The 26,477-nt window shown below is 44.0% G+C and overlaps 1 protein-coding gene across 1 annotated transcript in view; it reads right to left on the minus strand.

Moving 5' to 3' along the window:
- Positions 1 to 3,443: 3,443 nt before the first annotated feature.
- chst11 (carbohydrate (chondroitin 4) sulfotransferase 11) overlaps positions 3,444 to 26,477 on the minus strand; it is a 79,794-nt gene continuing 56,760 nt past the window's right edge. The window contains exons 3-4 of the mRNA XM_037760823.1: positions 7,026 to 7,255; positions 3,444 to 6,347 (exon numbers count right to left, since the gene is read on the minus strand). Coding sequence (XP_037616751.1) covers positions 5,723 to 6,347; positions 7,026 to 7,255 — 855 coding nt within the window. The 3' untranslated portion in view covers positions 3,444 to 5,722. The remainder of the gene's footprint in view (positions 6,348 to 7,025; positions 7,256 to 26,477) is intronic.

A 26,477-nucleotide genomic window follows, 5' to 3' on the forward strand; every position in this document is an offset into this window, starting at 1 on the left:
GATTATATGCTAAAATAATAATGTATTAAATAATATATAATATAATTGTTAAAATAATTAATAATTAACAATAAATAATTAATTAATTTAAATAATTGTGTGACTTATTGTCTACACAACTGTAGCTAATGTCATGATTCAGGGAGTTTATTAAGACATTTTAAAGACTATTTATCAGCAGACATGGATATAAAGCGTATCAATTAACTTTGTATTCTTTTCCTGGAAATGTATTAAATAAATTACCAGCTATTGGGAAATAGTTTATATAAAAGTAATTTTCGATAAATGTTGAGGCTGCCAAATTACCCCAATATTTACCTCAAAATTTATAAAAAATTACTTTATTATAAACATTATTTAATAATTATATTCCGCTATTTCCCGATATAAATGAATAGAAATACGATAAATAGATCATAATTAGCAAATCAATTAATTAGAATGTCTTTAAAAACTCCCTGAATTAGAAACCAGGCTACATTTGTGTTGACAATAAGTCACACAATTATTTGTATTAATTAATCATTTATTATTATTTACAATTATATTATTATTTTAGCATATGATTATTAAATAATGTGTAATTTCCAAAATAAATTGAGGTAAATATTTGGGTAATTTGGCAGTAATTCCAAAGAAATTTAAAATAGGTAACTTGCTAATTATCACCTATGAAATTTGCGGACCTGTGAAATGAAGTGTTATCTTGAACTGTTGTTTAGAAGAGGGAAGAAGAGGAAGGTTAATACGGCCACTGACAGGCCGGCAATCTGAAGCACCCATCTTCACCAATCGGTTTCTAATTATGTTGATAACTTAACGCAGCAGAGTGTGTGAAACAGCGTAGTGAGAAGACAAAGCATCTGTCCTGCTGGCAGACGCTGATGTGAATATTCACTGTGTGTGTGTCGGTAATGGAGGAAGGCCCAGGTGACCACAGAGAGAAGGTGGCGCTCTGAATCTTTGCTCTGTGTGTCGCTGTGAATGAAAGGCACAGAGAAACAATAGTGCCACACAAACATAGTGTGTGTGTAATGTCTGTAAGTGTGTGAGGCAGCTCATTGATCCAGACATGACAGCTCAGAAAAACAACAGCAGAATGAATGACATCATGTCTACACTGTACAAAAACATCCTGCGTTGGGACTGTAGAGACTTCAGGAATGAAACAGGCCGAGAAGGAGAGAAACAAAATTAAAAAAACAGTTCCTGGCTTTGTCCGTCTGTGCTGATGAGACGAGATATGATCAGATTTTTGGGTTAAATAATTTTTTTTTGGTGCCAAAAGGAACCAAAATAAAATCCCTTTCGTTTTCAGTCTTCTGCCCTTTAAAGGAGCACTTTGACATTTTGTGGAATACGTTTATTTGATTTCTTACTGCGTCCAATCGGGAGCCGAGTGCCTTGCTTCTAGGGACAGCACACCAAGCGTCCAATGTTGGGAAGCATCGCGTCCCCTCGCGATAAAAAACGCTCCTGTGGACACGTACCATAAGATGGTGAACATGGTAAACGTTTTAGCATCGTCACTGTGAGCATGTTTGTATGCTGACGTTGGCATTTAACGCAAAGTAATCTAACGTAAAGTACGACCTCACAGAGCTGCTAGCTGGGCTGCAGACTCTTTGGGCCTTTTCACAGACGAAACTCTAAAAACAGAACCACGTGAGCTGCGTAGCAAATGAACGTATTTCCCAAAAATGGTCAAATTACCCTATAACATTAAATTGATTTTTACCTGCTATGACACCACGCTTCATTGTATATAAAGATCTGTTAATCTGTGCATAAATAATACTTAAATACGAGCACAATCACATCCACTCCTTGAGAGAAAAACTCCCTCAGATATTTCCTGTGTTCCTTTCAGCAAATATGTAATTCAGTCTAATAATAGACGTCGTTCAAAAGCAACATAAATATACCCGTCGGCTTGATTTGAGTATAAGCACCGGTACAGTATGAGACAGCTGGGCAGTGAACATAGACCGCTGCAGACTGAGGAGTTAAGAACAGGGACAACAGCACTCTGAATGTGGCTGTTAGAAAGTCAGCCGGGTCCTCTAGGTGCTCGCTCGGTTCCCCCGTGGGCTTGTTTCTACCAGCTCTGTTTGTTTAAGCAGTGCTGCCTTTTTTTCCCACCGGGACGGCAGCAGGGATCATCGACACTGACTTTATATACAGGAGGCCACTTTTGGAGTGAGATGGGAGAGGAGAATTATAGAGCGAGGCCTCTGTAGCGGCTTGTTTGCAGCCTAAGAGGTCCTCTGTGTATCGTTGGTTCCTCCATTCTGGGAGCTAAATGAGCAGTTTAAGCCGAGGCTCAGTCGAGTTTGTTAAGAGTTGCTGCTGCCCGCCTGTGCCTATGCATCGCAACTGCTGAGTAAGATGCTGCGTGGCGTCAACATCAGCAGGAGAGCTATAATGTGCAAAGCCGAGGAGGCCGTGCTGAGAATACAGCCATTGTTTGTGCAGAAAGGACGGCGGCCGCGGCTGCAGGCCAGACCGGTAGCTGCTCTCCTTTATTAGAGCCAGATGTCTGGCTCTCAGTATAACCCCCCCTCACACAGTCATGTGTACACTCTACAGTAATAATAATACTTCAGAAGTTACAACGAGAGGTTTGCAGCTGAAACGTGTTCGTGTCCTGAAGGAAATGTCTATTTATAACCCAACATTTAGTCATCACACCACATCAGTTATACGCTGACATTTCACTCACCAGCTTCGTTTTAAAGACACGGAGTCATCACCGGGCGGAACAGCTGACTGTACTATCAATCTGGAAATAAAAACTCAAGGTAAACTGTCCATTAAAAACATTTCCTGCATTGCTAAGCTGTATGTAAATGACTTTAAATTACAGTTTCAATGTAATAGTAGCCTAATGACCTTTCATATATAGATTAAATGGTGTTCATAAAGCTGCGTCGAGCAGCAGCAGGGCTGGATTAACCTGCTAGGCGGCCGCGGGGGAAAAAATAGCTGCTGGGCCCCTTTAACCCTTTAATCCCCCTCCCTTCCCCTCTATGTGCATTGCATTATCTATGCTGGAATATCGGGAGCGAAGGAGGAAGTAAGGTGACATAGTATAAAAAGCGAGGTTGTGGTGGGCTTTCACCAGGAAACCGCTGCTCCGTGTCCCGTGTGAAACCAAAAGTCAACGCTGACTTATTTTAATTTAGTTAGGTTACATAACGTTATCTAACTTAAAGGTAGGGTTGACGATGATGGAAAGCTAGCGTAATTGGAAAGTAGCATCGCCTCAGGAGCTCCGTCTCGAAGCTCCTTCCAAGGCAAGGCATCATCTGCGGCGATGTTGGCAACCCGTCCGACCCGTCTTGAAACACGGACCAAGGAGTCTAACGCATGCGCGAGTCAGAGGGTGCAAACAAAACCCCGTGGCGCAATGAAAGTGAGGGCCGGTGCGCGCCGGCTCACCACCGTAAAGTGGGATCGGTGCCGTTGTATCGGAGCCGTTTTGCGAGTACAAGTACATGAACACAGTATCGGACCCGATGCTGGTATCGGTGTCGGTTCATCCCTAATACAAAGGCACGAACCTGCTCTGCATCCTCTCTACACTGAATCTGGTGAGTGAAATATTACCAGTACCGGCAGGAATGATGAACCAAACTACATAAATAAAACTCTAAAACTCTATAAAACTCTGTTTTCCATCTATTTTCTTATGCAGTCTGCAACAGATGGCATACAAACAATATTATTACTGGTTCTGTCAGGTGCAACAAAGAGATGCAGCTTTTACAACAAAAAAAAAGATCTCTTTCACTTTGAAGCCGGAGTGGTTCATAATTTACAAAGAGGTGTAAAAAACAAAATGACTCTCTCTCCGTCTCTCTCTCCCTCTCTCTCTCCGTCTCCATCTCTCTCTCTCTCTCTCTCTCTCTCCATCTCTCTCTCTCTCTCTCTCTCTCTCTCTCTCTCTCTCCTTCCTGTATAATACTTACACATGAGCCTGTAATCCAATTCACAGCGTGATGGAGAGTGCAGTTATTAACCTTGACATGGCTCAGCATTAATCACATTACAGTGTGAGATAGAGTCTCTGATTGTGTGATGTGGGCAGTAGATTGTTGATATGTACACTGAGAGTAGCAGCTCGTTCTCATGTTCTGGTTGGGGGTGGGGGGGTGTCTTAGCGGCAGTTATGTGTCCTGAACACTGAGTGGGGATCTCTGAGGCTCTCGCAGACATTTTTGGCACCAATTGTTTGACAACAGGAAACAGAAAATAACTCATAAATCTCTGACGAGGTCAGACACAGAAGGACAAAGCCAGCGGAAATGATCCGCACGACCTTCAGAAATGAAAATGCGGCGACGCACTAATAACGTATCGGAGGCAAGTTGTGAAGAAAGAAAGCGTTGACATGACATTAACAACAGTTTCAAAAAAAGTTTCCTAAAAATGTTCAGAGAAAAAAACAGTTCAATCTTTCTGTCTTTAATCAACAAAGCAAATTAAATAATCTGTAGTTATTGCTGCTCGCAGCAATGCTTCATAAAACAAGAAAAAACAAAAAAGCATGGAGACAAAAGGATAATCTTAATTTACTGAAGGACATGTTTGGTTGTCTGAGCAGGGGCTTTGTGGGCGTGTCCCTGGGCGTGTCCACCGAGCCCCTGGGCGGGGCATGGTGGGCCACGGCAAGGCGGGGTTATGAGATCCGGTAGCTTTTAACCCTTTCACAACCAGCTGTCTCTTTTCTTTCAGCTCAGACCTTCCGCCGCAGACTTGTCGCTCACAGCCGGCGCGTCCAGTCACGTGAGAACATCCTGTACCTTTCTGACCACGTTCCTGTAGCTCAAAGTGTTAAGGATGCTCGGTGTTACAGGCAATGATTTATTAAGCACTTCCACACTCTACTGCCGCAGCAGGAGTCTCCGTCTTCTCGGGGTCCTCAGGGTGTAACACGAGAGCTCCCTTCTGCCAACATCATAATGATAGAGACCGGTGACAACTTGTTTCCTTAAAAACCCTTTTTGGCTGAAGGCCATGTCGCCATAGTTACAGTTGTAAAGGTCTTTAAGAGTGAAGCCAGTAGCCATCTATCACAGGGCGTCCTTGCGGCGGTGATGAGCCGGTTTTCCCCCCTGAAATGCATGAATCTAGTGAGGGCAAAGGGGTGATAACACACCGCGCTGACATGAGGACATTAATTGTTGTTTTACAATTTGACGGAGTTTCTCTATTGATCAGGGGGGAGGGGGGAGATAAGCTTAGCTCCCACGATGCGTTGGGGGTCAGGGCGCGTGCGAGGCCGCTGTTTGCTTTGTAGAATCGGAAGCAGCCTAATTTTAGTCAGCAGTTTGTTTAAACATGTAGGGAACATCATCAGGAGAATCCCTCTTCAAGTCCGTCCTCTGAGGAGAAGTTCAAAACACCTTGAAGACCTGCTTCACCCACACATTTTAATCTTTGCATGCATTTGGTCCATTTAGCCCACATTCATCCAATCAGTGCCCTCTGTATCACACAGAGGAGATCAGACATCCTCCCCCCTTTTATGCCCAGACAAGCACGCATCACCTTCCTTTCTTTCAGCACCTGCTTATATGTCTAATTCAGACCCCACGCCTGCAAGATACGACGACAGTTTTTTTTAAAATCAAGTTTACCTCCCAAAAAAATCCCTCATTTAGTTGCCTCTCCTTAAACGAGGCAGCCGTTCTCAGAGACCCAGCTCCGTCCTCCGTTAGTCCAGCCGGAGGTAGCTGGGCGTGGAGTAGTTGAACATGAGGAAGTCCAACTTGTAAAGCTGGTAGAGTTGGATCTGCTGCTGAGTGCTGATATTGCTGAAGAACTGTGCCGTCATGGCATCCGTGGTACGGGTGGACTTGGCGTAGCTCGGGAAGCGCAAGGAGTCGCCGACGCCCACCAGCCGCAACACGTAGTTAGCGTCCTCTTCCAGCGTCTCGTACTTGCCCACCAGGTCGTAGTGGATGTGACACGGGTGGCAAAGCTGGTAGACGGTCTGCCAGTGCTCGTTGAGCGGGCCGTCGCGCTGCGTAGCCGGGTCCACCAGGTACTCTGCGAACTCTTTGAATTTGACATCGGCGCCGTTGAGAAGGGCGTCCTGCGTCGCGTTCTTGCGGTAGCGGCGGATGATGCGGGTGCCGAAGCGCTTGTGGAAGGACGAGTTGTACTTGAGGGTGAACTTGTTGCGGTACGCGGAGACAAGCCTCTCAAAGGGCTCGCGAACGAAGAGGAACTTGAGGTAGTTCTTGAGGCGGTGGTTGATCTCAGCGATGCTGTACTGGTTCAGCGTCTTCAGGTTGGAAGGAATGTGGGCTTCATTGGAAGGGATTTCCATCGGGTCGCTGTAGAAGAGAGGCATGCGGACAGTGAGAACCAACAGCAAAACAAACAATATGCATTCATGTCTTTGTATCAAGCGGCCAATGCGGAAGTGCCTTAAACCTGCATTCTCTCTAACAGCCAGCAGGGGGCGACTCCTCTGGTTGCAAAAAGAAGTCTGATTGTTTAGAAGTCTCTGAGAAAATGAACCTCACTTAATTTATTACCTCAGTAATCTATGTAAACAGATTGTGCATTCCTATGCAGAATCTGTAGGCAACGGGACAAGATTTTGGTCCCAGAAGCGTTCTGGTTTCCATTTGTAGTGCAAGTAGTATTGTTGACCAATCACGTTCGAGCAGGCTTTGGTTGAATGCCGGTAAACAATCCGTGCGGAGACCAAAAGAGGTAAAACGCATTGGCCAAATCTCGGAACCCACCGGCTATCATCTGCCGATAATTTAGCTTTTTATTGGTTTAAAATTAGCTTGTAAACTCGCTACTTCTGAAACAATCCGGTCGTCTCTCAACTCCAACTCCAGTCTGGCATCTGAAGTACTACTTAGCTCCACCCTCTCGTGTCACATTTGGATGCAAAACTCCAAGATGCCGAACTCGAGGCTTCAAAACCTTCCTATTTGTCAATCACAGAGCAAATACATTTAGAAAGGGAATACAATGAATGTGTCCGTATTACTGACCTGTATTTGCCCCGGCCTGTGAGCACCATCATGACGCGTTTCCAGTTGGTACAGGCCACCTTGGGGACGTAGCAGTAGATGAGCTCGTGGTCCTCGTCCACCACGAGGTGTTTGAGGTCTCCGGGCGTCAGGACTCTGCGCTTACGGCTGGACGCGCTGTAGACTCGACAAGCATCCACGACCTGATCCCTCCTGGTCTGGTGGAGGACGGCCGCTCCAGACAACTCCGGCTGAAGAAGAAGGGAGTGGGACAGAGAAGTAAACATTGCTGTTAAATTTGGACATGAAGATCTGAATCCAAACTTTGAACTATAAACCCCGATCTCAGTGCTATGATGAAGGCAGAATCAAACACCCCAGTGTTTCCATTACATATATATTTTGCGGCGGCCCTCAAGCCTTCATTTTCCAGAGAGATCGTGACCCGGAAGCAGACAGAACTGCGTAGTGAAAGCGAGGTTTAGGCTAAAGGGAACCAATCTAAATGCTGATGGAGTCATTATTCTAAGTTAAAGCAAAAATCTTTTTTCACAGATCAGAGATTTGTGACAAAATGACTTCCTGTCTCTTCTTTTGATGTCTTTTCACCTTTTCCCTCACGTTATTGTATAACCTTCCTTAGCGGTGTATAAGGAAAACCTCAGCGTGCCAATAAAGCACTCTAAAATGAAGGAAACTCAACCAAAGCTCAAAGAGGGAGTGATGAAGGGAGATAGAGAGAGCGTTATTAATCTCAGCCTTTATTATTATACTCATCTCTTTATTGACTCTATCTTTCTCTCCTATCTGAGCCGCTCCACAGACTATGATAGAGATTAGTCCATGGGTATAGAGGAAGATAATGATATTGGAGGATATTACACATATTGAGTGTTCAATATGCGCAAATCCAGGCGGCAATCATTCATCTGAGGCATATTTCATATTCACCATGATGCTCGTGATGAAGTGGACCATGGCAGGAGAGAGAGGAGGAGGCTGGGGAGGAATTAAAAGAGTCGGAGGCGGAGAGCAGCCGGAGGGCTTTGCATCTGAAGGGCAGGAATGTTTTCTTATGCCTCTTGATTATTTTTCCGCCGGGTCTGAATTCCCCTCCGGGGCAGTTCCCCCGGTTGCCTCGCCCGCCCGATCTAAATTGATTGTACTGTGGCCTGCATCTTTACCTGCTCCATCCCACTCACAACAAGTGTGGCCTTTGAGTGTTACACTGGCCAGGAGTGCTGACACAACTCAGGGACCACCACCACCAAGACAGCTTGACTAAAGAGGTTTGTATGCGTTTCTCTTTGAAGTCACCATGTCTCCCAAGTGAGCAATTCATCACGTGCACAGCTTGATACCAGAACATGGGTGCAAACCAATCTTTTATACCATTTTATCTGATGACAACATACAAAAAGCAGCCATGAAGGAGTCATGATGCTAATGCATGAAATTAGAATCAGAGATATTTCAGAATGATGTCTGTAAACAACCTCCCAACTCGTCAAATACCGCCGTTGGGTCAGTGCCCCTTCGACACAGGCCTCAGGGCTTGATTAAGTGGTCTTTCTCACTTTATATACTACGCAACTAGCTCTGACGTTAGACTTCCGTCACTACACAACAGGTGACAAACGTCACATGAAAACGGCCACTACAAAACACTGCACCTTCATGGATCTATGCATCCCCGCTGGAGGGAAGGGAGGCACAAGAGAACCAGAACCAGGACTCAGCGGGGCAGACTGTCAGACCCTGCTGCAGTCAAATCAGAGATTTTCTAAAGGGACTCGGAAACACTACCGCCAAAAGTTCCTTCTGTTGCTTCAACACAAAGTTTCATCTTCACCCTCCTCAGTGGCGTATTCGATCTAACGGCCAGTACGGATCCTAAAAGATGGTATTTTTTAATTCTTGTGCAAACGGTGTAACTTTTGAATTACCTAGATAGTAACTACGTGCACAACAAATGGATTTGTCTTCCAAAAAAAATACCCGGTGCACATAACATATCAATCTTGTTTCCATAAGATAATAACCTGTCCCTACAACGGATGGATCTCGGCCCTGCACGGAAATAACTATAGCGTGCACAATATATAGAACTTGTTCCCACAACATGATAACGTGTATACACATATGGATCTGTGAATAATTTGTGCACCCACAACTTAATACCTTGTTCCAACACGATGTCATCTCCTGTGCACTGCTATGAATCTCGCCAAAGAAATAACTTTTCGATCTTGTTCACACAAGATTGCGCTCAAAACATAATACTTCATATCTGCTATGGACAATTTAATATCCTGTTTCCACAAGATTCAAAAGAGATTCTTTCCCCCGTTGTTAACGACGTTCTACTTTACAACTTTATCAGTTTATTTATTACTCTTTCCTTATAATTCTTTTCTTCCTGTCATATCAAACCTCTAAAGCATCGTGAGGGAAGTATGAATTGACATGGCTGATGGATTATGAACGTCTGCTCCCCTCCCACTTCTCCTCTCTTTGTGTGCTCTCCACTCCTTCCTATTCATGCTTACGCCAACACATGAAAGCCCACTAAGGCGTAACAGTGCACAGAGAATAGCAGCTCTTTGTTGATGAAAATCTCTCCTTTTTTCTCTCTCCGCTCAGAGACATCAAGCTATGATTCACACGGATGTCGCAGCGAGCGAGCGTTGCGGCCCTCCATCCCAGAGGAGGACAAACGCTGTAATTAGCACGGGAGGGAAAAAGAGACAAGGGAGGGGAATCTTGTCATCTCCCGCTCTGCCTCAGTGTTCCTCTCCTTATCTCTCTTCTTCTTTTCCACCGGATTGCTTTCTGCTATTTTATCTTTTCTTCAAGCAGCTCAGTCGAGTCTCTTGTGCAGAGTTTCGATGAAAGGGTGAGGAGGAGATGAGAGAGGCGATAGGTCGATGCAGTCTGAGAAGGGAGGCGTGATGGAGAGCACCGACCTCTGGCCGTGTCAAGCTGTTCCCACGGGAGAGCAGATACCATTACTTGCATATTTGCTTGCACATTACTCCTCTAATCCCCCCGTGGACACGAACTAGTGGGTCAGCGTCGGATAAGCGCCAGTCATAAAACCACAACTGTAAATGTAGCTAGCAGCTTTGCATGATATGGTCAATTTAGTATCAACTCAGCAATCCCCCCTGTGCAGCTGCAGCATATGATGAATGACTGAGTGTTCCAGCATATTGATTTGGATGTGAGGGTTGTGTTAGCAACTGCATCCAATCCCTCTGGCAAAACTTGTCCATCAAAACTGGGAGAAGAATTCAAAGGAAATGCTTTAAAACCTAATCTCACCATAGAAACATCATTATCGGCGTGGTGTATGCAGAAAAGAAAGAAAAGCCTCTGTTTCCTTATCGTCAGACGGCGGGGAGGAGTTCGAGGCGAGCCCCATTGTACATTCACGACGCGGCTCTTTTACTCGTCGCTGCACATTTGTTGTTAAAAAATGTGTGAGAAACTGATGACGGGAACGCGGAGATATGTGCTTCCATATTTCAAGACTTCATTTCCCTCCCTCGCCAAGGCTATATGATTCTCACTGAAAGTTGTTATGACTTTGAAATATGATGCGAGAATGAGCGCAGACGCGCAGCGGCGGTAATGAATAGCTTCCTCCTGATCTGCTGATGGTTGCAAAGGAAGGAAGATAGAGGAAGGAGGCTAGGAGGGGATTACAAACGGACGGATGGAAGGAAGGAAGGAAGGAAGGAAGGAAGGAAGGAAGTTGCTGTTAACCGTATGAAGTGGGTTTCTCTGGCTCTATCTATCTGGCGTGGAGAGGAAGTCGTGTTGCTCTGGCTCTATCTATTTGGCGTGGGGAGGAGGTCGTGTTGCTCTGGCTCTATCTATCTGGCTTGGAGAGGAGGTTGTGTTGCTCTGGCTCTATCTATCTGGCGTGGAGAGGAGGTTGTGTTACTCTGGCTCTATCTATCTGGCTTGGAGAGGAGGTCGTGTTGCTCTGGCTCTACCTATTTGGCGACGCTGGGAAGCTGCTTGACATGACATCCTCCTGGATCACTTTCACGTTCTCACATATGTTCATATTATATGTATTAATTAATTAAGGACGTTAAATAACGCTCCAAACTTGCGCTAAATTTTGGCGAGGAAAAACTATCACGGCCATTTTCAAAGGGGTCCCGTGACCTCTGACCTCTAGATATGTGAATGAAAATGGGTTCTATGGGTAATATGGGTTAATCACGATTAACGACGGACAATCATGCGATTAATCTAAATATTTTAATCGACTGACAGCCTTACTTTAATTGTACTATTGTACTTTTACTTAATAACATTTTGAATGCAGGTCCTTCTATTCACCCCAGTATTTCCCACAGTGTACTTTATGTGCCATCGAGGCGCCTTCTGACGAATACATTTCCTCCGACCTGTCCTTTCGGAGCTGCTCGGTAGACGTCTGTGGTTGTATACAGAGTCTTTTCCAGGTATGAATGTGTGTGGAGCTGCATGAATATGGAACAGGGCATTTCACTGAAAAAGACCATGTGTTCTCAGTAGTTTCCGTGGATAAATAAAGGTAAAGAAACATTTCCTCCGGTGTTTTCCGTGTCGCAGTGGGCGCAGATGGTCACGGCAAAGTTGCCCGGTCCTCCTGTATTGGTCCGACTTCTCATAAAATGACATTATGGAAAGTTAATGTGCCGACGGCCTCCGGTGGAAAGGATGAATTTGCCCCGTAAACTGTCGGCATTGTCACGGTTTTATAGAAGGGGCCTCGCCTTGTTGGCTTTTTAATAGAGACTCAGGTGAAGCACTTGAAAATCTGTGTATATGTGTGAGTGTGTTTGGTACACTGGCAGCTTTATTCCTGCCTGCTCTATGAATGCCAGTCTGTAAGCAGAGAGGGTCAGCGAGACAGGCTGCCTTTAGTGCTCAGTGTGTGTGTGTGTGTGTGTGTGTGTGTGTGTGTGTGTGCTTTGATGAATCCTATTGATCTTTGTTTAGATGACTTCACAGCTAGCAAGAAGAGAGAGAAGCTGATGCACAAACTGTAGACGAAGGAGGGCAGGCGGATCAGGTTTGAAGAGACAAAATGGAAGAGTTGTTTCGCGTAGAAGAAGCATTCCTCCGACGTTACCGCCGTCAAAGTGAGGAGAATTTCTGCATCAGCTTTCACCTGATTCACTCCGGAGGCATAAATTCACCTCCTGTTTCCAGAGAGAGTAAATACTCAAGAATAGCCTCGCGGAAAATAAACAGGGCTGCACAACTAATGGAGGAAATATCCAAATAGCGGTATTGACTGATGCAGTGTGTAAATTGCAATAGGAATCTTTATTATTTTTTTTATAGAGGAAAAGATGTTTCAGGCATCTTCCTCCTAAACAAAGTGCTCCGATGCTCTGCAGAATCCCAAGGCTACAAATCACGACGCATTAGCATCTCATCTTCTCCGAGACAGTATTCATAACATATTTTCTCAAGTTCTGAGGAATAAATTATCAGCAGAAAGACGTTTCCATATGTATGGTAATTCAAAGGAACATTCTGGAGATGTATCTCAGTATGAGTTTTGGTCACTTAGAGCCCTAATTCTTAAGTCTATGAATAATTTCAACAGATATTCTACAGTATATTGTGATTTCACCGTGGCCGGATTAAACCTGTTCGAGGGCCTCCGGGGAAAATATTTGCTCCCTCGCACCTCTTTGCAGAGTGTACGTACCCTGAAACCCTTAAAGGGACTGTTTGTAACTTTTTAAGCGTATAAATGTACCGGGTCGGGACACATGCACGCTCGCATATGCGCGTTCGCGTGTAGCCGCTGTCTCTCCTCCTCTGCCTGTTCGCCTTCACTCAGACAGCGCGTGCGTTCTCATTCAGCTCGCTCCACCTCTAGACGTGAACGCGCGCTCACTCCACACTGCAGAAGAGTTAGTTTAGCTCTGAGAATATCTAGTGAATGTTCAGTGGACGTTTGTGCAGAAATAACTGCTGCAGCTCCTCCAGACCAACAGAGGTTTCCCGTGTCTTGTGAAGTGACGGGGCTCCGCAGAGAGAAACGTTACCGTCTCGTTATCGACCGGGTGCCGGTGTCTTCCTGCTCTCTCCGGCTGCAGGCGGAGAGAGCAGGAAGACACGCTGCAGAGCCCCACTACCTCAGCCTGCACTGAGACAGGAAAAGCCAACATTAGAGACAGATCTAAATCATGTTCATGGAGAGACCTTCGTCTGGTCAGCTAACATTACTGCCAAGCAGCTGAAATATAGAGTGATATTGTGGTTTTAGCTGACGTGTGTCGCCTCACTGTGTTGAGCGATGCTCCTTCAGGTATATTTAGAGCAAGCAAGCGCGAGCCCGACGCTGACTTTCGTTGATTTCACAGCCACAGGTGTCGCTGTTAACAGGCATTTCTGAAAGTTACAAATAGTCCCTTTAAAGGTACACTACAGAGTTTTCTTTCTTTCTTTCTTTACATCCAGTGCTTTTCACTAAAAGATGCTGTGCAGTGGAAGAGGTACTCGCATCTTTTACCCAAGTAAAAGTAGTAATACCACGATGTAGAAATGCTCTGTTACAAGTGGCGTGCTCCATCATTCTGATGCCAGACCTTCATTAAAACTTGAACAAACTAAAAAAGACACTTAATCTAGTGCAGCACTCAGATAGTACGGGAGAGAAAGACTGTGGGAGCCATTGTGCATCAAGATGCCGCCGTGGAGCTCCACGACCGGCTCACGATCTGCAGCGAGTTTAGGCGGAGTCTGTTGTGCACCAAAATCTGCGACTAGCAGTCGTATCAGAATCAATCAGACTGTTTCCATGTGTCAGCATTTGCGTATTAGACGACGATTGGCTTTTCGATTTTGTGACGTACCAAATCTGGCGCGCCCTGCGTACATTTAAATCTCAGATGTTAAAGGAAGTGGACAGACGTCTCCCAATGCAGTAGAGGAATGTGAATCTGTGAATCTCTTTGCTCTGTCTAGTCAAGGTCAGACATTTTAGGGGGCATAAAAAGTGAGTGGAGGGGGGTCTTTAATAATTCAAAGATAATCTAATTTACTTGCATTGGTCGTACTGAAGATGGCTGTGACACAGAATTATGGTCATGATTAATAACTACATCAAAATCCCTTCCATCTTGATGAAAAAATACTGCGGTAGTCAACACCCCTAAAGGGAAATTATGGTTTATTTAAATCCGACATCACTGTAGGTAATGTGATTTTATGGGTCGTGCTAACTTTGCACTTTCAACCTCTGTTGTTGAGATTCAGGAAACGAGGCGCAAAACGATATATACTGTATCAGGGCGAGCTGATACGTCCTTTATACTTGATACTGTGAAGTTTTGGACACTCCCTGGTCAATATTACTGCACATTCCTGCACAAAACGGTACCGTTGCAGAACTTACTTTGTATTTTTCCTTACAATTTTTATTGTTATGCACGAAACACCGAGGCAGATTTTGATTATGAGCCTTTCCAAATAAACATGGTTTCATCCACAAGGGATCCCAGCTGTGTAACAAAGTGACAACAAATGAATCTGCGGCGCTGATCAACATTATCGTCCTGCAGACTGTGTTTCACCGCCCCAACATCACCTGGAAGAGAAGAACGAGGCTGAATGGTCCAAACGCGACTCACCAGCAACAAACACTACAGCATCTGGTTATACATTCTCCTTGATCCACTAAAGCCCCTTGCCCAGTGGACTAAAACCCCACTAAAACCCACTAACATCTGGCTTTTGTCTTTAGTCGGAAAGGTGACAATCAGCATCCATTCCCGGGACAAATGACGCTGCAGTAGTGACGGGTATTTATCGGCTCCTGCTCTGATCGGCAGTGATGGAATCAATTTAGCAGTAACTCCAAAGAAATTTAAAAAAGGTTACTTGCTAATTATTATCACCTAATTACCATGACATTTGCGGACCTGTAAAATGACCTAAAAATCATATTTATTTGGACAGCTGGTTTCCCCAAATCTGTAAAGTTTACAGGACCCATAAAGTCAGGTTGACGTATACAGAATCTTTCCTTAAACGAGGGAATATTTCTGTTACAGGAAATCCCTTGTTCGAGTGAACGTATCCTACAAATCAATGTTCTGTCCGTCGGCTGCAGCGGACTTCATTCTAAACATCAGGTTTTGTTTGACACATTCAAACTAAGCTGAATCTACACACATATATAGCTGGTTGCAACAGGCTGCTTGGGTTGAAACCGTCTCTCTCTTCTAACCTCTAGACATCCCCCAAACTTTTCGAAAATCAGCAAAAAGGGAGAAAGAACTTTAAAGCTGTGAATCTACCGCTTCGTGATTGCTGTGCTGACTGACGCCTGTTATGTAAGGGCACTGCAGGGAGGCAGTGAATGGACTCAGTGTGTGTGTGTCAGGGGCTAAGAAGCACTGGGCTGCCCTGCTGGGGAACAAACAAACACAAACAGAGACATACACACGAGATGTTGCTGCAGGGTTTCTGTTCCATTCTCAGTACCAATGAATGCTAATAATAATTAAAGCTGCGTGCAGCGATGAACGGACCCTCACACCTCCCCGCGCGTCAGGGGTACTGGCGGGACGCCGACTGACGCAGCCATTCACAATGAAACCAGAACTCTGACGAATGCAATGATGCCTGCCACAAGACTCTACGACAAAAGCTTCATGAGTTATGGAAGGAGGCGTGGCTATGAATCTATATTGACATGTAAATGACGTCAGGCCTGAACCACCATCATGGCTGAGAAATCTGGAGCAGATTTGACAAAGTATGCTGAAGTTACAACAACTTCCTGTTTCATGGCGAATCACGCCAAATGGCCGCCATGCCACGGCAACGCCGTTCAACGAAAACTCACAGTCTTCACAATAATGTGTCATCAAGGTCTTAAGATGGTCCTGACCAACTTCCTGTTGAGTTTTGGGCATACTTCCAAGAGGCTTTTTTATGCGTCTCCACATGTTACATCTGTCTGCCAAATTTCATACATGTAGGTGAAACCGGAGCGAGGGGCTCAATTTTTCCAACTTTCTAGGGGGCGCTAGCAAGCCATTTTGCAACACCCGAGCCCGAGATCCTTAAAATATCAAATTTTTCACTGCGTCTGATAAGTGTGCCAAGTTTAACAACTTTTTGAGCATATAAAGGTCGTCAAAAAGGCGATTCATTTGCCTGAATAATAATTATAAATGCTACAGTTTCAATAGGGCCTTCGCTGGCCCGACGTTGTTGATGCTCGGACCCTAATAATAATAATAATAATATTGTAATTAGCTGTTACGCCCCAATATTTCCCTCTCAGTAAAAGTCAGATAACAGTGAGTCAGCGCTGCGTACCTAATATATGATGGGGATTGTGAATATTATTGCACTCTAGGGCACTCCAGAGACGGTTGTCTGTAAAAGCTGCCTCACCTACCCTGGAGGAGCTGTTAGTGTTAACAGACCATTTCACTAGCACGCTTTAATGGAGAGTTTTAAGTACCCCATGATGGTCTGACTGAAAACAGGGATAGGACTCTGGGAGGAAGCTCTGAATCTTGGGAAGGAAAATGTTCAAAATGAACAGGACTAAATATTAGAGTTAAATATTGGCTGCTTCTGGTAGAGTCTAAAGTCGTGAAATCAATTTAAAGGAGTACTCCAGCAATTTAGTACTGCACTTCCATAAAGAATACTCAAAATGAAAGCAAATATTGTATCTTGTAGTGACCCTTTTGAGGCCCTGACACAAAAAGAACTAGCGGCGATGAAGGCCGACTGTTGCGTCGCCTCACGTCGCCTTTTGTCTTGACCAAAAAGTTGCACTTGAACGCACCCTAAAGACTACAGCTAATGGTAAACTAGCACGTATGTTCGGCGCCAGCATGAGAGGAAATAACTCTCCACACCAGCAGGTGGCGGTAGTCTGTATTCACCATTCAAGAAAGGGGCAAACAGGAAGACTGAAGACATTGGATATACGAGGGCTGCGGTCGAAAAAGTTAAAAAAAAAAATGACGTCCTAACGTATTTTCCAAACCACTGTTCCTTAACCTTGATGGGAAAGTCATGAGGTCAAGGAACGGTGTGAGGGAGGATTCAGAAGAGAATCCAACTGCACTTCACTAGGCTCTGTAATCATGACGCGACGGCGGTGGATGTTATTGACGCAGATCTGCTGTGGTGAAACTACAATGTTCCCAAGATGGACTACAAAAGACGCTGTGTAAGACGCTTCCGTTTCACTTCCGTTTCAGATTCAAAATGCTGGTGACAACGGTCAACTAGTGAAAACAGTGCACCGCAAAAACTAGGGCGACAGACAGTGGGCATGTCTGTAAAGGGGAGACTCGTGGGTACCTATAGAACACATTTACATCTGGAGGTCAGAGGTCAAGGGACCCCTTTGAAAATGGCCATGACAGTTTTTCCTCGCCAAAAGTTTGGAGCGTTATTTAGCCTCCTTCATGACAAGCTAGTCTGACATGGTTGGTACCGATGGATTCATCAGGTTTTTTAGTTTCATATGATGCCAGTATCTTCACTCTAGCTTTAGAACTGAGCCCGCTACAACCTAACAATCACAAGTTAATGCGTTAAAGAAATTAGCGGCGTTAAAACTAATTTGCGGTATTATGGCGTTATCTTCGACAGCCCTACATTGAAGATAATCTGTGTTTTTTGTTGAATCATTCAATACCAACTTTCTTTTGGGGATCAACATTTTGCTCATGAACACTTTAAGGACCATGCTGCCACAGTAGATTAGCACAATTTAGCCTGTTAACTACAAACGCTTTCACTTCATTTCAGCAGACTTTGAAGAAATTTCATCAGCTTTAGTTTTAGTGTTATCACAGTGTGGTGAGAGCGGCGACTGTTTTTGAATATGATATCTAGTGACTATGTTTTTTTTACCACCTGGATCAGACTTTCCAACAAAGTAGCCTCTGAATTGATTTGTTTATCAGCTGCCCAAACACCGACTCTCTGACTCCGGTGTGTCCTTGAATGCACCGTCTGCCTGTGAAGGAGTTTTTAAAAGCCCTCCCTCTCACAGCTGCGTCACCACAAGATGAACCATAATGCAGCTTTTATAGAAAAATTGCAAACGAATGGTTTAAAGTCCTGCTGATGCCCAACTGTGTACGCATAAACACACACACACACACACACACCGCATAAACAACTCTGCTGTGGTCACTTCAGGGTACATCTGCAGGATATCTGACACCTGGGTAAAGCCTGACTCTCGCCGTCCCACGGCCACATTAAACCTGTAACCTGAGCTCAGAGCTGTGCCGGCTTCCCAGGGGAAAGTGAACCTGGGATAAACATTCACACTGCTCTTTCTTCCATTATGACCCGTTACCTTGAAATGGTGCTGTGAAACACAGGACAGAAGAAGAAGAAGAAACTGTGTCACTATGACAGTAAACATGCCAGTGTGTCTCTGGGTGTGTGTCAGTATACCTCAAAGAGAAAAGTGGCGGGTATAATTATAGCACCACAGACAAGATAATGACAACCTGCTCTGACTTTCCCTCCGAGCCGTCAAAGTTTCTCTCCCCTCTCATGAGCACTTTACCCTTTTACTCCCTGCATGCCATGTTTTACCCCTCGGGGAGAAGTTAGAGGAGGAGAAGCAAAAGAGAAACGAAAGGTTCCACTTATCATTCTGCAAAACCTGCGTCTAGAAAGTCTGCAGATCGGAAGACAGCGAGGAAGAATTTGCTCGCATTTTGAAGGTTTTATTACCAATAAATCATGTAGTGCAATGTCGGTAAATGTCAAAACGGTATGTGTAAGAAAAGTGTAGGTTTTGATTAGGGATGCACCGATACCGATACCAGTATCGGGTATCGGGTCCGGTACTGTGCTCATGTACTCGTACTCGCAAAACGGCTCCGATACAACGGCAGCGACACCACTTTACGGCAGCGTGACGTTAACCTCTCGTCACCATCTTTTGGGTCCTATCGCAGGCGTTCACGCTTCACCTCCCCGGCGGTGCGGGCGAGACCGGCCGGTTCCCACCTCAGCCGGCGCGCACCGGCCATCACTTTCATTGCGCCACGGGGTTTTGCTTGCACCCTCTGACTCGCGCGTGCGTTAGACTCCTTGGACTGTGTTTCGAGACGGGTCGGGTGGGTTGCAGACAACGCCGCAGACCCCTGGCGCCTTTTACCACCCTGGGGGCACGACACGGTTGGGGCGCACTTAGGACAGTCCGCCCCGGTGACACTTTGGCCATGGCCCCGGGAAGCACCTTCACCCCGAGCCTTTCCAAGCCGACCTAGAGCCGGTCGTGGCGCACCGCCTCGTATGCGGGACTCCCCAGCCTGCCGTGTGTCGCTCACACCCTCCAGCTGGCTGTTAACGAGGGTCTTTCGGCACAGAGAAGTACTCGTATCGGTACTCGGTATCGGCGAGTACATAAATGTAAGTACTTGTACTCGGTCTGAAAAAAAGTGGTATCGGTGCATCCCTAGTTTTGATTTATAGTTTAATGTCATATATTACCTGTCTATAGCTCCACCGCAACACCAGACGAATGTGTCATATGATTCTGTGTTAGGGTTAGAGAGACGGGGGAAGGCCATCCCCGTCTCTTTCTCGATAAAGGATGGATCTGAACTGTGTACATTGTGTTGTCCCACAATGGAATTATTTAATAATCTCGAGGAAACAAGCTCCTAATGTCAAGATCATGACACAATTTGATCACGGGGAAACTCAAATCTCATTTATCCGTGTTCTCTGTGGCCTTCGGTACTATAATGTCTCTTCTCTCTACACAGTTTATCTTCTCCGAGAACAAAACAACTCCTCTAAATCCCTTTGTCTCTCTCCTTTCACCCCCTTTTCTTCAGCCATGCTCATATGCAGCCTCCAGAGATACACAGAGACAAAAAAGAGTACAGCCTCCTCCTCTAAATCCCTTTGTCTTTAAACCCAGAATGACTTATCCAGCTTCCCACACACACACTAACACACACACACACACACACACACACACACACACTTGTCTTAAACCCGTAGCCACAGCGTATATAGCTGTGCTCTCTGATGGTTTTACAGCAGAGCACTCAGACAGCTGCTTCGGCTTCTTTGCTGTGGGTGAAAGGTGCGACGTTTCTTTCAAGTCTGTGCCAGCGTCTGCCGCTGTGTTCCTGCATAATCTGGCCCAGAGTGCCGGTTCCAGGGAGGACAGGAGGGGAAGCGTGAGAAAACACACACACACACACACACACAACTCATGTAATCCGAGGGATTGTTGGGTTAGCAGGATATCTGCAGCTGGTGAAACAATCCAGACAGGTATTATCTAGTGGCACAGACACAAGCAGGCACTTTCCTCCTTTCACTGAATACATCCATTTAAGAAACACTTAATGACCACCCTCCACAACATGATTAATATTCAGAGCACGCTCAATTCAAACCATTTCCAATTATAACCGCTGGTTTTCCAACCAGCACTGAGAACTGCTTCATATCTGCTCAAATTTCCAGTCAAGTAGTATTTGGCTGGACTGCAGAGGGCCAGACTTACAAACACAAAAGTCTGTCATTGACTGACTGACTGAGTGATGAAGTTACACGATTGGTCGGCCGAGTGTTGGAGTTTCTTTATTGACCGTTCCTCCCAATAAATTTGAAGCTAACTGTGGAGGCAATTTCTGTAAAGAAGGACTTGAAAATCAAGAGAGAGTCTTTTAAAGGTTTAATAAACACTTGCAAGTGGGCAAACAACCATCAACATAAATGTTCAGGGCTGAGAGCCCTGAGTCTCTCCGTTTCGTGACTTTTATACCCTTGCGTGCATGCTCACAGTCGTATATCTTACAGTGTCTGTTTGACTGACACTTCTGCCCTTTTTAGGGTTACTTGTCCTCAAATAGGCGCTACTACGTATGCAACACCGAAACAGAAATAGGCTTTAAGGGCAATGAGTGTCAGAGGGTCATGATCTTAGGAATGTGCAGCATGTTTGCATTTTTCCAGCACACTAACATGAATAATGTGCAGTTATGGTCATTGAGTCGGAGTCGACCATGTTCCCTCACATACCATACTACCATAGACCGTATAAAAGAAGTGGACGTAGTCACCGTGACGTCACCCGTCGGTTGGGGAGTGCCGTTTTGAAGCCTCGAGTTTGGCATTTTGTCCGTCGCCGGCCCTGCTGTTACAACTGTTAAGTTGACATTTCTGATTTACCAGGTCTGTTTTTAGTCATGGTTTTCATAGAGTGCTACGAAGAGTCCTGAAACTTGGAAATGAGTTCGCATTTAGCACTTCCTGTTCCCTCGTCTGGAAGTCAATGGGTTTTTAGTTAGATGCCTGAAATAAGGTCTGTGGTTAACACAAGCTGAAGACATTTTAATGTTTTGTTATACGACATAAAATACATCAAGAAATATCCCACAATTTTGAAGATTCTATGTGTCTTAAAAGAGGTTGCTAACAATTGGCTAAAAGAAACTACTAAACGTCATCACGCCGTCACAGCCTCGTTGTGTTTATACTCGCGCTCATGCGACCGCGGTGTAGTTCATTTATAGCCCAACGTTAGCTTTTTACTTCTGCTGATTGCATTCACACGTCAAAAATCATAAAGTGGTGTTCATTTGTGAAGATTATGTTATGGAACAAAATGTGTAAGAATCATAAACATGTGTTTGCCACAGAGATTATTTTCTGCAATAATCCAAAACCCAATGGAACAATCCCGCTGGCTTTTTGTCGAGGGCTGAGGTTTTCCCCTCACAGATACATAACCATACACACACACACACACACACACACATACAGACTATGAACACATACTTCCATTACAGGGACACTCCATTAGTGCTGATGTTAGCTTTGAGTCATTCATCCCGATTCCAAACCCAGATCGGCACATCCTTTTCACCAGCCTCAGTCTTGATCTCTGAATCAGCATTTAACTGTGAGCCGGGCTTTGGCTCGCTAATAATGGTGTCTACATGCCTCTGGAAGAAGAAAAAAAAAAAACATTTCCATGAGGAGGAAAGATTATTACTGTGCAAGGAAACGAGTTTCCTTCCCTGTATTTAGATGGTATCTGGTACTATGTGTGTGGCCACATCAAGTCATCCCCACTGGAGGTTTATTGCATTTGGCAAATCAACTCAGTCTGATTTTAATTCTGATTAATGAAACCAGTGTCGGTCCCCCAAGGACACGGAGTTCACTTCAGTACTGTAATGCAGTGCAAACACACCGCAGGAGTAAAAATAGCAGAGAAGAGGATCTCTGTGAGCTTTTGGAAGCCTCAAAGACATCTTTTGCTCCCTGCCTACTGTACTTACAGCCTTCTGCTGGTGGGAAGTTAAGCCTCGGATTGAAGACTTTGATTCCAAAAATGTTTTTTTATGCCTCCGCGCCGGCAATATCCGTGGCCGGAGGCGTTATGCTTTCGAGTTGTCCGTCTGTCTGTATATCCGGTCCATTGTTGTGAACTCGATATCTAAGGAACAACTGGAGGGGATTTCTTCAGATTTGGAACACTTGGACTCAAGAATGAGATGATTAGATTTTGGTGGTCGAAGGTCACTGTGACCTCACATCCATCCCATTCTCGTGGACTTGATATCTCAGAAACGGCTTGAGTGAATGTTTTCAAATTTGGCACAAACGTCCACTCGGATTCAAGGATGACCTGATTTGATTTCGGGAGTCATTCACATGCCAATTATACCACTTTCCCACACATATGCTTAATAGGATGAAATGATGAAGTGATGGATGTAAACTGACACTTAACTGGTTGGCGGAGGCGTACAACCGTGAGGCGGTAATTCTAGTTTTCTCCAGATTTACTCAACGTGAAGTTCGTATTTGTAAGGAAAACACAGAACATGTATTAATTGAATGTAAAACATTCTAGAGAGCTTAAATCATGTTGTACTATGAGCTCTGCTTGCAGAATTAGGTGACCTAAGTTTTTTTTCCCATAGATGTGGCCAAACTGTATGAGTTACCTTTTTACACGTACGCATTAGAAAAGCTGTATGAAAACGGCAAATTTCAATAAAACTTCCTTGAGGTGGTTTTTGCCTTTGTGGGAAAAGAGTTGATGCACTAAATAGATCATGGAAACGCCTTTGCCGAATAAATTCTGACGTCGCGAACATTTAACTCGCATGACTGATCAGCTGTTTCAGCTGACGGCGTCTTTTTGGATATTACGAATGTATATATACGAATGCTTGTCTTCGTCTCCAGACAACATGAAACATGGCCGATACTAGCTGACATGAAAGAACTATTAAAACTTGCCCAATTAAAACAAATTCCTGAAGACCTGTGTCCATTTCTCTCTCATCGTTGGCCGAGGAGACTTGTGTTGTTTCTGGTTTGCTACCTCTACTTCTTCTACTCTTCTGACCAAACTAAGAGTTTATTCGCTCCAAACCAGTTGGTGGAAACGCACCAAACTTTAAGAAACATTTCAAATGTTCACTTAAAATTTGCTTGACAATTGAACGGAAACGCGGCTAATGAAAATATGAGGCGAACCACCTCTGATCAGATAGCATTCTGATTACAATATGTCATGCCTGCATTTACAGCTTGCATTAACAAGCACTTAGCCCAAAATATTCTGTGTATTCCTTTAACTCGTACACGGCACGCTTAATTAGCTTTTACCTCGAGCCTAAACCCAAGTCTGAAACCTAAAGTCGACCAGTGAAGAAGTAAAGAAAATGTCCGTACTCTGAAGGTCTACAATTCAAATTGCTTCCCCCAAAGTCAGAGCTGAAGAACATTCATACACACACACACACATAGCGACAGCTCTTTCTTGACCACTGACCCCAAGCACCCTGCTAACGTTTACTCTAGCTGCAGCAACACCCGCCTGTGCACACACAAATATATCAATGGGACTTCACATGAGTGAGAACGTGTGGAAAAATCCTCCACGGAAAAGTGTTCGTATACTGTGAGTCCATGTGCAACCCGGTCTAATCTTAGCAGTCCAGAAAACCACTTAAAGCCCCGATCCCCCTCTTCCCTGTATACCTTTAAAAGGTGCTCGCCACGGTGATGAATGACAGACAAAGAAACCAACAGAGAGAATGTGAGGAGCGAGGGGAAAGTGAGGACAGAAGGGACGGAGCAGAGGGAATAAAGGACAGTTGGAGGTGGGAGGAAAGAGACAGATCAGGGTTAGTTGCAGAGCAAAGCGGCAGGCAGACAGTCAGTGATAGATAGTGAGGAGGACAGTGATGAGAGAACAGAAGAGGAGCAGAAACTATCCTATCCATCACTGTGATAGCATCACCTCCAGCAACGTCCTCCTGTCTCACTCTTCTCTTTACTGCACCGCTACTGAAGAAACTATTCTTCTCCAACTTCTGCACAATATGTACAGGCTTCACCCCTACCATGTTGTATTCTGGTAGTTTTTCCATGAACAAACTCAACACATTGTGTGTTTACTGTTCATCCTCGCCAACCCCTTTTTAGAGCATTATGAATTGATTCCCTTCCTTCAAGGCATCCATTGGTTTCAGTTCACTTGCCTAAGATTGGTAATCCATCACAGCAAACATTAAATCGCTTTGCTTTTCCGTCAGAATTACATTATCATTGCGAGCAGGGAACTGTTTTCAAAACTCATGATGCATGCAAGGACACTCGGAGGACTGCGCCAATAAAGAGCATCGTTTTTAAAGGAAACTTGTGTGTTATTTACGTAGCTTGAAAGCTCGCAGTTTGAGCTTTTTCGTAGTTCTATTGGTTGTAATAGCGTTGTACCTGCCGAAGTAACTTATTTGAACCCAAATGACGTTTTTTTCCCCCCAAACCTAACCAAGTTGTTTCGAAGTTTAGTTTGAAAAGACGTGCTAAACCAACGACATAGGGGCTACGTAGAGCGTCATAGATTGAAGCCGCTGACCGAGCTGCCGTGTATCCAAAGTCGGGAGTGAGGATGTGTTTTTATTTTCAGATATGCCGCTAATAGAAATGCATGCCAATACTGTACTTCCACCTCCCTGTGTTAATCAATAGGCTAAAACCACACACACACTGCACTGATCGACACGGTGATCATTTTTTAGATGTCATCAGAAAAAGCTGCGATCACAGACACACAGAGGGGCTTAAAGGTGATCAATGACTCAGGTAGAATTTTCCTTTTAACAACATTTGCTATTTGTCTTCCAAATTTTGATTTCCTTAAAATACAGCTTATGAATGCAATACTTTTTGGCAGCCGCGTCTAAACTGAGTTTGCTGCCAAAAAAGCTTCTCTTTATCCTCAAAACTACCCGGAACTGTCCGGAACGCAGGAAATCATCCTAAACTGTATCAGATACTTTGGAAAGTGGTCAACAGTAATTAACATAAAACACACACAAGCTCTGTAGTTAATTGGCTTAATTGTGTGAAACCATCAATCCAATGAGGACGGAACAAGAGACAGCCAGGCAGAGACACATGAAGAAATGTGTAAAGAAATGAATACCAAAATAAATAAGTTTGGGGAAATAACTAAGGGGTAAAATGCAAAGTGAAAATCGTGCATAAATAAATAAATAAAAATGCATAAATAAATACATATATTTAAAAATAAATAAAAAATAAATAAAAAATAAATTAATAAATAAAATACTAAATGCAAAAATGTATTAATAAATAAAATGAATGCAAAAAGAAATACATTTACAAAAATACATTAATAAATACATCAAAGGGAGAATTATACAGTAAATAAATAAGGGAATTAATACAAAGATAGATAAAGAAGCAATTAAAACAGAAATATCAATTTATGTCACATTTTATCAATTAATTAATGGCCAAATGTATTATTCATATTATATTTGCTACAATTAATATATTTATTCATATTTATTTATTCATCGAGTCATTTATTTATTTATTTATTCATTTATTTTTGGCAGGTTTCATCCTCCATAAAATACAGTTTTTAAGAAAGTTTTTAAAGAATTAGGATGAATATATTATATACTGTGGATGGGAGACTTTTCCCATCATTTCTGGCCAAATTTATTGATCATATTATTTTTGCTACATTTAATTACATATTTATTTATTCATCAAGCCATTTATTTATTTATTTATTTATTTTTGTTAGGTTTCATCCTCCATACCATACAATTTTTAAGAACTTTTTAAAGAATTAGAATGAATATATTATAGGTATTATACTGGGGATTACTGTGGAACATCTGTGACTTGTTGTTAATATGGGTGTCTTTTTACTTTAATCTCGCCGTGTGCAACTTTAATAGGAACCATAAACGGAGGGCGTTTTGCTGGCTCAGCAGGCTAAGACCTTAGTCACCGTCTCCACCCTCCCTGTCTCTCCTCACTGTAAACTGCACAGTAAAACAGAAAAGCCATTAAAAATACAACCCATAATATGCATTAATTTCATGCTGACAATCCCGTAGTCAGAGGCAGGTGTCATGT

Source organism: Sebastes umbrosus, chromosome 23 (assembly GCF_015220745.1).
Source record: "Sebastes umbrosus isolate fSebUmb1 chromosome 23, fSebUmb1.pri, whole genome shotgun sequence".
NCBI classification, from domain to species: Eukaryota; Metazoa; Chordata; class Actinopteri; order Perciformes; family Sebastidae; genus Sebastes; species Sebastes umbrosus.